At 45.3% G+C, this 12,115-nt stretch overlaps 1 protein-coding gene across 12 annotated transcripts in view; it reads left to right on the forward strand.

Moving 5' to 3' along the window:
* The window catches only part of ECT2L (epithelial cell transforming 2 like), an 81,645-nt gene that overhangs the window by 14,565 nt on the left and 54,965 nt on the right, over nt 1–12,115 (forward strand). For all 12 annotated transcript variants that reach the window (XM_045499816.1, XM_045499804.1, XM_045499815.1 and 9 more), the window contains one exon: nt 159–271. In XM_045499816.1, the coding sequence (XP_045355772.1) occupies nt 159–271 (113 nt within the window). The remainder of the gene's footprint in view (nt 1–158; nt 272–12,115) is intronic.

The following is a 12,115-nucleotide window of genomic DNA, read 5'->3' on the forward strand; positions in this document are numbered from 1 at the left end:
TGAAGCGGAAGGGATAGACCTCTGCTACACAGTGAAAGTGCTTCGTGAACTGTAATGTGCTATGCAAATATTAGCCATGAGGTTGGTAGACTGTCTAAGGATTGCTTAGCAACTTAGATTGAACTATACAGGAAAATGACATTTTCTCTCCCTTATAGCTCTTTCAGGAAAGAGTTGCTCTTATAAGTCATTGGTTTGACCTCTGGACTAACAAGCAACGTCAAGAATTCTTATTCACGATTTTTTTACGATGCACTAAATCACAGTTAAGGTAAATGTAGCCCAAGGATGTAATCATCATTGGTTCTTAAAGGAAGATAAAATATAGTAAAATGTTTATATAACCTTTAAGGGTTTCTTTTTTTTTTTTCTTTCCCTTAGAAAGAACAAATAAAGCGACTGGTATTTTAAGGTTTATAAACAGAATCTTCTAGTGCTGCTTTCTCCTTGAGGATAAAATGGAGCCTTGGAGGGCTATAACACCTCCACACCACAGTGAGATGTTTAGTTTTTGCAAACATCAGAGACTTCAGCCAGTGAATTTTTAACATTCTCTTAGTATATTAAATTCTCCTTAGAATGGAAGGATAATATATGTCAAGTAGATATCTGGTACACAGGCGGTCCATAAATAATTGTTACCTGAACAACGGATCTGAAATGAACGGATCTGAAAAATATCCGAGGAGTGACCAGGGAAGTAACATTTAGGAATACGGGCAAGAATGGTTAACGATAGTCGCCACCGATTGCCAATGGCTTCTTGTTCTTTTCTTGCCCTTGCCTCCTATGTCTGTTGTTTGCTTTGAAATACTCCAGCAGAGATGGTGTGATATTTGAATGCACTGGTTGAAATTACATACAGGAACAGTTAGCGTTTTGATCAGGATTTAATGCTCTAAGCGTGATTAGCTAGCACTGTTACTGGAAAGGTCACAATGTCTCAGTTATTACAGGATACTTTGCTAGTTAGCATAGCAAATATCAGACATGAGTTATTATCAGAGCAACCAGTGGCTTGTTCATTTGTCAGATGAACGGTAGAAATGGATTCTTTGGAGAAATTGAAGGTATTTAGATGTGGGACTGAAAACATTCTAGAGAGCCCTCCGACACGCCTGTTCCTGGCTGAAGAATCCAGCCAGCCCAGTAGCAGGTGCTTGTAAGACTTTATCCCCAGATCAATGGCCTTGCCAGTCTGGGGGTTTCTGGTAGCCTGAGGCTAGCAATGAGGGTAATAGTAGAATCTCGCTTCCGGAACATTGCACTTTCTCAACTGAGCAAACCTTTCACCCAAAGGACAGAGAGCTGGGACTCCTTCAAGCCCATAGAGGAGACTGTATGAAGTGCTTGGGGGTTGTTTACTAGGTTTGTTTAGGGAAACTGTAGGTATAGCAACGTTTGGTGTTAGTTGTTTTCACTACAGCCTGGTGGTGAGGTTGTTGGGAGAGGCGAATCTCTGAACTGCTGAGGTAGCTACCAAAAAGCGCCAGAGTTGTGCAAAACCGGATTGGCCTATTTTAATTTGTAATACCTGCCTTCCACCCTTTCTTACACTTCCTCCTGCCTGTCTCTTTTCAGTCAGCCATTTCTTCTCTCCTACCTGCTTGCTCACCTGCTCTCCTGCGTACCCTCGCCTGCATCCGTGGGTGCACAGTGGTTTGTCCACAGACGACCCCCGATGGAGTCACCAAGTCACCGGAGGGAGGCAAGCACCTTCCTGGCCGTGTTGAAAAAGGCTGCAAAAACAGGCCACAGAAAAATAAGCTCTTTAGTCAATGCTTAAAAATCAGGGAAGGGAACTTTTTATGGGAGTCATTGGCTGGGTTTCCTTTTAGTCCAACTTTACAGCTTTCAAGATAAAATAATAGACCAAACCCCAAATCCAAAATTGCTTGTGGTACATCATGTTCTCTTCTCATGTATCATAAACCACGCAATTTTAGCTGTAACCACTGGAGGTCAATAGAGATCTTGTGGTATATTTTGAGGCTCATTAACATTAGGCCTGACATTTTGTCACTGGAAGTCGTAGCCTTTGTCTGGTACCTGAGTTTTTACTATGGCATCAGGATATGGGCCTAATCTGCTCAGTGGAATTACTTTGCCTTGTGTCATAGTAGCTGCATTTCTGCAGAGAGCTGTGTAGGTTTCATAGTTTCATATGAAGCTATTATTACGTATTCTGGGCTGCTGCTTTTAAGGGGAAGTTGTATGTCAACTTCTGGTCTCTAGATTTGGCATCCTGAACCCATCTTTAATTTGTAGTGGTGGTTTTGTTGCTGAACATCAATTAGTTTATTCCCCAAAATTTAGATTTTTTTTTTTTTAATTTATTTCAGTGAGAGAGTGTGAGCAAGCAGGGGAGAGGGGCATAAGGAAGGAGAGAGAGAGAGAGAGAGAATCAATGCAAAACTCAAACCCACGTGACCCTGTGATCACGATCTGAGGTGAAATCAAGAGTCAGATGCTCAACCAAATGAGCCACCCAGGTGCCCCTGGATTAAGTCTGTCTTCCTCTCTCTTTGGGTCAACCATGTGTCCTCCCCTGCTAACATCTACAGAAACTATTTGCTCATAGTCTAATCCCATTCGAGTTATGCTTGATTTTAAAATATTTTTTTTTTCAACGTTTATTTATTTTTGGGACAGAGAGAGACAGAGCATGAACGGGGGAGGGGCAGAGAGAGAGGGAGACACAGAATCGGAAACAGGCTCCAGGCTCTGAGCCATCAGCCCAGAGCCCGACGCGGGGCTCGAACTCACGGACCGCGAGATCGTGACCTGGGTGAAGTCGGACGCTTAACCAACTGCGCCACCCAGGCGCCCCGAGTTATGCTTGATTTTAATCAAATGTAAAAGCCCAATTCATTTTAGTTTTTCAAGTCAGCGCAATCAACTTTCTTTTAAACATCTTTATTGGTATAGAATTCACGTGCAATAAAAGTCATCATTCAAAAGGTACAAGTCAGTGGTTTTAGTATATTCACAGAGTTGTGTAAACACTACCACAATCTAAGTTTAGGGCATTTTCAACACCCCCGAAAGAAACTTCCTACCCATTAGCAGTAACTTTCCATCTCCACCCCCAGCACTGGGCAACCGTGAAATCTACTTTCTGTTTCTATAAATTGCCTTTTCTGTACTTTTCATATAAATACAGTCTTACAACACGTGGTCTTCTGTGACTGGCTCTGTTCATGTATTGTTGTTAAATAACAAAATGCAACCAAGTAAATGGGCGGCACCCGTTTAGCAAGTGGAGCTGGACTCTAAGAGGAGTTGTACAAAATAAAATGGAAGGAAAGCTTTTATGGTTGGAGGGTGGGGGTAAGAAAGCTATTAGCAAAAGAAAAGGATTGCTCCAAACAAGGCTGTTTGCTAGGGGAAAGAAAAAGCAACAGGTCTTATCACGTAGATTGCCTCATCTTTCTTCGGGGGATAGAGACTGTGTACCAGACTTGTTGGTGCAGATGGGAAGAAAAGTTTTCCTGACTGACCGGTTAAAGCCCCATTTCTGGGGGAGGCTGAAACTGCAATTATTGGGTATTAAGCCGCGGTTTGGCAACTCGGTCTAAGTGACACCATTTGGGGCCCGTGATTTTCTTCGTTCGGCCAATGTTCCCAAGGGTCATCCATTTTGTAGCAAATATCCGTACTTCTTTCCTTTTGGTCGTTAAATAATATTCCATGGACGGATAGTCCATATTTTATTTACCCATTCCTAAGTTGATGGACATTTGTGTTGTTTCCACGTTTTGGCGGTTGTGAATAATGCTAAGAACATCTGCGCGCAGGCTTTTCTAGATGGATGTCTTTATTTCTTCTAGGTCTCTACCTAGAAATGGAACTGCTGGGTCAAATAGTGACAGTGCAATCAACTTTTGGTTGTTAAACATTTCTTTTGAACCCTATTTATGCTTATAGTCCCTGTTCCCCCACCACTGAATAAGCTTATGGATGCATGAAAGAATTTAGCATTGCTTGAATGTCTGAAGTATTTATATGTAAACCGGGCTGTATTGGTACAAACCCTGTTTTCAAGGCAGAGGAGCCATTGTTTAGATGTTTTGTTTTATAATTTCTGAATAATTTTGTCTTAATGGAAGCAGTCACAGTTATAAAGGTATTAAATAGGATATTGTGGTATAGGGTGGAACTGGGTTGTCACAATTTTCTTTGAAAGTTTTTTCTTAATCTCAGTGAGGTAAGATTTTTCTTTTCTGTGCTAAAATATATTCCACATTGTTCAGATTTAAGAAGATTTCTTTTAATGTTTTTATTTATATTTGAGAGAGAGCAAGACAGAGTGCGAGCAGGGGAGGGACAGAGAGAGAGGAGAACACAGAATCCGAAGCAGGATCCAGGCTCTGGGCTGTCAGCACAAAGCCTGACGCGGGGCTTGAACCCACAAACTGTGAGATCATGACCTGAGCCGAAGCCAGATGAAGCTTAACTGACTGACCCACCCAGGCGCCCCTTAAGAAGATTTCTTAAATGGAGTTTCATGATATTTAAGACATTTTTCAAAGGTTCAGCTTCTTAAACCATCACTCTGGCAAGTTCTTCCTCACCTCAACTCTAGTGGCCCCTCTCCTGGGACCTTTCCTGCACATCTTCCACCCCCAGCAATGTTTACAAACCTCTATCATGGCATTTCCCCCAGTATATTATGCTTATATGACCACGTGTCTAAAAGCTTCCGTTAATGTCATCCCCCTGCCACTCGATTAGGCTGACTTTTCCTATGACTCCCAAAAGGACACTGGGCTGTTTGCATCTGTCCCTCAAAGAATCCCAAGAGAAGTTTGCCTCTGGTCTCCTAGCCACACTGGTGGGACCGGTTTCTAATTGCCCAGACTCAGCAGCAGGCAACGCCCCACACAAAGCCCTTTCATTCCAGGGCTGGAGCTGTTCAAACCTGTAGCTTTCCCCGGTGGGTCCTTGGGGCGACATTCATGCAAGTGCAATCCCAAGACACAGATGGACTGTCTTCTGTGTGTGTGCATGTGTGTGTGTGTCGGTGGAGAGGGAGGACATGAACAGCGAAGGATTCACTCTCATCATGTGTGTCCATCACAGCCGACCAGAAATGGGGTGGTCCAGAAAAATGTACAGTGAAGACAGAATACCCCCCACACTCACCTCCCTGCACCCACCCCCTCTTTCCAAGCGGCCCGTGGGAGAGCTCAGGCCAGGATGTCTATCCCATCTGTGAACTGTGAGGAAATCTGGTGTGTGCATTTCCCAGAGACGATGCATCTAGGTTAAATTTGAATTCAGAACAGCCCTATCACTCTGAGTTCCTGAGCACCCATTTGAAAGGAGACTGTTTCTGTGTGGAGGTAGCAGAGAGCATATTCAAAGGCCCACTGGGTTTCTAAATATCCAAGATGAGTCTGGAAATCTGGTTCCTCCTGAGTCTTCTCTCTCCTCAGCCCCAGGTTTTGGACATGCTCCCGTCCTTTCACATAGATCCCATAGTCATGGATAACCATCATTTGTCACTGGGGCAGTTTTTAGAAGTGGATGAAGCTAAGAAGGAAAACCCTTGAGTTTTATTGGGTGGGGATGGGGACAGAGGGAGAGTGGATGGTGGGAAGGTCATTGGCTTATGCTAGGCAAAGCCTGTGTGCTTGAAATTCTCACTTCCCATTTTGTAAGTGGTACCACTCTTCTATGGTGGTGCCACACTTTAAAAGGTTTAACTGGTCTTTACAGCACTTAGCACCACCTGACATTATGTTATATACAGTACTTGTTTACTTACTGTGTGTCCCCTCTACTAGACTGTAGCTCTGTGAGGGCAAGAACTTTTTCTGGTGACTCTCTATGTCCCTAACATTTAGAACAATACTAGGTACACAGCAGCCACTGGGTAAATGCTTGCTGAATGAAGAGATCCTAAACACTCCTAATTACAAGAATAGCAAAAAAAAAAAAAAAAAAAAAAAATGATCAGAACAACTTTTTCATTTGCTAGCTCCCTGGGAGGAAGGAACTTTTCAAGATATTCCAAGTTCTCAAGTATGGGCGATTACTAATACTTTGCTTCGCTCAAGACTTTTCACTATTGAATTAACTCAAGACTCCTATAAAACAATTCCAGAAGGAATTTTGCACAGTAATAATACCCAAGGGTGGCATGTCACACAACTCCGGGGGTGCTGTTTCACACTGTCATCTGTGTTAATGGCACCTCCTGAAGTCGTCCATTGCACAATTTCCCAAATGCCGCAGCCCTGATAATTAACGCTACCGGCCGTTTATAAGGCACATGATATTAGCTTCCACAGCTACCAAGAATCCTATTACTTCTGTGGAGGGGGAGTGAAATTCCCAGAAAAATCATAGGAAAATGGAGAAAAGTTTTAAGAGAACATTTGTCTCTGTTCTGTATTGAAGAATCTGTTTAGGAAATGTCCAGGAGGGTTGCGGCAGAGTAAGCATAGAGGTGGCTGCACACGAGCCCTAAGTAGGCTAGCAGGTCTTAGGAACAGAAGAAGAAAACCCCAAGTGCACAGTAAGCATGCAGTGGATGTTTGTCATCTTTCCTCCTGTTCTCCCGGTGTATTCTTTTGATGTCATGGTGAGAATGCTTTCAGGTGCAAATAACAGAAATGGAATTCAAACCAGCTTCAGAAGAAACGGGAATGCCTTGACTGCAGATTGGTCTAGCTTCAGGCCGGGAGAGATCCTTGGATTCAAACAATGTCACCCAGGCCGTGGGGCCTGCCTGCCTGCCCCCCCTACTCCCCCCACCCCCACTGCCTTCTCTTAGCTCTGCTTCCCTTTGTCTGTTGCATAAAACTGAAACAGTAAGTGGGGCGCCTGGGTGGCGCAGTCGGTTAAGCGTCCGACTTCAGCCAGGTCACGATCTCGCGGTCCGGGAGTTCGAGCCCCGCGTCAGGCTCTGGGCTGATGGCTCAGAGCCTGGAGCCTGCTTCCGATTCTGTGTCTCCCTCTCTCTCTGACCCTCCCCTGTTCATGCTCTGTCTCTCTCTGTCTCAAAAATAAATAAAAACGTTAAAAAAAAAAAAAAACTGAAACAGTAAGTGCAAGACCCTTGTGCAGGAAATTATAAACTTGTGTTAAAGGACAGTTAAAAACAAAAACTGAGAAGAAGATGTGCCATGTTTAAAGATGCCCATTGTCTTGAAATTAGTCTTAAAGTTCAGGTCAGTCCTAGTGCAAATTCCCAAATAGGATATTCTTATGGACCTCGAGAAACTGATTCTAAAGCGAATCCAGAAAATAAAACGGATAGCGACAGGGGCGCCTGGGTGGCTCAGTCAGTTAAGTGTCTGACTGTTGATTTCAGCTCACATCACGATGTCAGGGTTCATGGGACTGAGCCCCGTGTCAGGCTCTGCAGAGACAGTGGGGAACCTGCTTGAGATTTCCTGTCTCTCTCTCTCTCTCTCTCTCTACTCCTCCCCAGCTCACATGCACATGCTCTCTCTCAAAATAAAGAAATAAAACTTAAAGAAAATGGATACCAACAGTTAAGAAAAGTATAAATATAAAGGAAAAAAGGAGTGAGAGTTATATTACCAGATATTAAAACCACATTTACCCCTTTAAGAAATACCTGTAGTCAGATCTCAAGTATAGAGGGGAGCAAGGACAGAGACAAGTAAGAACTCTGAACTAAAGGGGCAACCCGTAAAGGTTGGGGAGATCAGACGCCTGGGCAGCTACATAGATGTTTTCTTTCTTTGGTGCCTGTTTAGTGGGCCAGACACTGTTGATTACCTGCGTGCCATCACCATTGCCTGTTTCTTCTCCATATTCCTGACAGAGGCCCTTCTCCCCAGGCATTATGTGTTTCAGAGGTGGCTTGTCACCCTGCCCCACCAAGGGCGAGTCAGGCTTGGACAGGTTCACGATGATCCCACCCCCTTGGTGGCGTCTGGATTATGAAAGGGCATGTACACACTAATTCTGCCTAAGGACACATGGCGAGTGGCTGCTAGAGAGCTTCTGGAAGAGTTTTCTTAGCTCTCAAAGGGACTTAAATAGGGGCTTGAGGAAGGGACACGCCCTTTCCATCTGTGGTTCCTGTTGTGTGAGGATAATCGCTCACTTTGTTAGTCATTCGGAAATCACCTCAGGGAATGAGCCTAAGGACCAAAGCAAACTACTGAGGAGGCAAAGTGAAAATATGGAAGATTCTGGCCTTTGATGACCTCATTGAGTCCTTGAATTCACGAACCCTGGAGCTGCCCTGATTTTCCTTATTGCTTAAGTGAAAGGAAGATAAATAGGTTTAATATGGCCCATAATGATCCATCTATCCAGTCGTCCCTTCTCTGGTCATATCAACCCTCGGGAATTTAGCTGTGAACCAGCTACCTTTAGAAAAATAAAATGCGGGGCGCCTGGGTGGCGCAGTCGGTTAAGCGTCTGACTTCAGCCAGGTCACAATCTCGCGGTCCGTGAGTTCGAGCCCCGCGTCAGGCTCTGGGCTGATGGCTCAGAGCCTGGAGCCTGTTTCCGATTCTGTGTCTCCCTCTCTCTCTGCCCCTCCCCCGTTCATGCTCTGTCTCTCTCTGTCCCAAAAATAAATAAACGTTGAAAAAAAAAAAAAAAAAGAAAAAAGAAAAAGAAAATGCATCGAAAGCTCAACTGACGCTCTTTACACATGGGAGAGAGCCAATTAGATTCCCATGCAGGTCTCAGAACTTCATGAGCTCAGGGCCTCCAAAAGGAGTTCCACCTCCTCCTAAGACCGCCCTACACACACCCAGTGCTTTGTACTTGGCTTGACATGAGCCCCGGGATCTGCTGCTACTGGGAAGTCAAGTTCCCGGATGCTGAGAAGGGCTGGGCCCATAGGATCACTTGGAGTTTGTAAAAACAGACTCTGAACCCCATCCGTGGAGATTTTGGCTCAACACGCGGGGATGGGGCCGAGGAAGCAGTATTGACTCCATTCCCAGAGTGCTGTGGCGCACAGCCAAGGGTGACCTGATGGCCCCAAGAGTCCACTCTTCCTCGGAGGCAGGAACGCAGGATGCACGAGTACCCCGTTCCTTCTATTCCCAACGAAACAGAATGATCTGTTCGGGTTCTCTAGATGCCTTTTTCATCTTTCCCTGGCACTGCTGCTTCGTGGGTTTCGAATGTTTCGTTGTGAGTGACCCCCAAACTTGACACGAGTAATAAAGGAAATATTTCCCTCTCCTATAATTGAAAAAATCGGAGTAGGTTTGGCTGCAGTTGAAGCTCAATTCAGAGGTTCAGTAATAAAACCAGTGACTTGATTCTTTCTGCTCTTCAGCTCTGCCTTTGGCAATCCTGGCTTCATTATGAGGTTTCCTCCGTTGTGAATGGAAATAAAAATAATTTCTTTGTTTGAGCTTCACTCTGCTTGGACTAGCATAGGTCCATGCCTACTTTTGCCAGTTGCTGTGGCCAGGAGATTGACCCAAATAAATGGAATTAGCCTTTATTCATATGCATCTTGGAGCCAGGGATGGAATCGGCTTCTACAGAACCACATGGATCACCCTATAGAAACGGAAGTTATTTTACCGGAAGAAGGGGAAATAAATGATGGGTGTCGGAAGAATGCTGTCTCTTCATCCAGCATTCAACAATTATTTACTGAATGCCTACCATGTGCCAAACACAACTCTGGGTGCCCGGGATTCAACACTAAACAGAGTGTAGAACATTCCTGCCCTCTGAAGTTCGTATTTTAGTAGAATAAAATATGTCCTATTTCAGGACAAGGGGATGTGCCTGCCTCTTACCGGACATCTGAGAGCACAGTGTAGCACCAGCACAAATATTTTGCAGTGTTTTCCATGTTTCAGAAGTTAGAGCAATGTGGCAGACTGAATAGTGGCCTCCAAGTATGTCCACGCCCTCACCCTGGAACTCGCGGTTGTTACGTGATGGGGCAAAGGCGGTTTGCAGATGTGATGAAGGATGTTGAGGTGGGGAGGTTATCCTGCATGATCGGGGCTCAACATAATCACAATCGCCCTTAAAAGGGAGGCAAGAGGCCCGACAGACAATGTCATGCCAGAAGCAGTGGGAGAGATGGAGACGTGTGACAATGCTGTGCTTCGAGAAGCGGCCACGAGCCAAGGAAGGCCGGCCGCTTCTAGAACGCGAAAGGGACAAGGGGACAGATTCTCCCCTCCGAGCCTCCAGAGGGGGTCAGCCCTGGCAGCACCTTGACCGGAGCCCAGTGAAACTGATTTCAGACTTCTGACCTCCGGAACTCTGAGAACATACATTTGCACCGCTCTAGGCCAGTTAAGTCAGCAGTACTTATTAAACAATGAACAGGAAGTTAAGACAAGTAGTGCTTTTCTATTTTTATTATTTTTTTCATTCCTTATTCTAACTTACACATGTTTTCTCAGCCCCTGCCAAGTCAGAGGCACCGTACCAAGTGCTGGGGGCATAGCAGCAAACAAGACAAACACCATGCCTTCTTCCTTGCGGCTTGAGGTGCAGTGGAAGAGAAAGACTTTCAATAGTGAATGAGCCCCAAAATGGATGGAGTTTGAGGGTCAGCAGGAACGGAAACACAAAAACCATGCTTAGATTACATTATAGTGCACATCAAGTGTAAAGGATACAGGTTTCAGCAGAGGACAGGAGATGACATTGAGGGGGGAGTGCTCTGTGAGCGGCAGGAGCCTCCTCCGACAGGCAAGGATGTGGGCAGCAGGAATGGTCAGCCTGTTGGGGAGGTGGGGGGATTCTGTCAGCACCCCAGAAATATCACGCTAAAATTTCACTGCCATTACCTTACATGGTCACCAATATTGTTGCGAAAAATGGCTTCCCGCCAGCCACATAACTTGTACCTGCCACGCTGGTTCCAGGTACACTTTCTTGCTCCTTCCCCAGCACCATATTGCTTCACTGGCCACAAGTTATACCGTATGTATCATACATGGAAGGTCGTACTGCACGTTGATAACAATGAGAAGTCTGTGTCCATGCATTCTCCTTTATTTCCCAAGCAGGCTTGACCAGCCCCCCCCCCCCCCCCCCCCCCCCCGGATATCAGATAAATAGCTCCGACCGTGCTCAGAAGCAAAGGAAAAGTAAGGAGACCTCAGCGGGTCCAGGGGATCAGGACAGCCTTCCCCTGAGGATCTGACGTTTAGGCTGGAGTCCGAAGGATACGTGGGAGGCTAGACAAGCAAAGACTAGGAGAATGAGTGCTCCACTTGGTAGGGACCGCCTGTGTGGAAGCCTGGGGCCTTCTTTATCTCTTCAGTAGTAATTCCAGGCTTTTGTAGAAGCACTGGAACATGTGAGTAGGCAAAGAGGAAAATCACCCAGAATCCCCCCACCCAGAGATAACCTACTTTTTTATGCTTATGTGCCTCCATGTAGCTATGAATCAGCATAGACAAACTCTTTTAAAATCTTTAAAAAAATTTTTTTAAGTTTATTTATTTCTGAGAGACAGAGAGAGCGAGCGGGGGAGGGGCAGAGCCACAGGGAGAAAGAGAGAATCCCAATCCGTACCGACAGTACAGAGCCCAATGTGGGGCTCGAACTCACAAACTGCAAGACAGGACCTGAGCCAAAAATCAAGAGTCAGACACTTAACCGACTGAGCCACCCAGGCGCCCCAATTTTAAAATCTAAAAAGATTTTAAACTCTTCAGTCACCCTTCCTTATCGCTTTCTCCACACCCAGCTTTGTTCTCTCATTCACCGAAGACTTCGGCATACGTTCTCCACTCCCTTTATTCCCCAAACCTAACCATTATTCTGTGTGACCCTGGCATCCGTTGTGGAAGCCCACCTAACCCAGACCCTGGCCGTGCCATAAAGTGGTGGTAAAGCCACCAGTCGAGACTCCAGGGTACTGCCCGGGGAGCAAGAAAGCAGGGACCTCTGCCAACGTGACTTCCCCTCTCCAGGCCACCGCTGCAAGCTGTCCTCTCAGTGGTTTTCATCGCAGTTTGGGCGGCTTCTTTCTCCTTCTTATCAGAAATTTAAGAGCTGAGAATTAGATTCAAGTTCCGTATTACTAAGCCTTGTTATTTTTGCAAAGTACACATTGTACATTCAGTAGCACACGGCAAAGTAGTGTCATGAATTATTTAAATGAAGATATCCTTGTCACAATAAA

This window comes from Leopardus geoffroyi, chromosome B2 (genome assembly GCF_018350155.1).
Source record: "Leopardus geoffroyi isolate Oge1 chromosome B2, O.geoffroyi_Oge1_pat1.0, whole genome shotgun sequence".
NCBI classification, from domain to species: Eukaryota; Metazoa; Chordata; class Mammalia; order Carnivora; family Felidae; genus Leopardus; species Leopardus geoffroyi.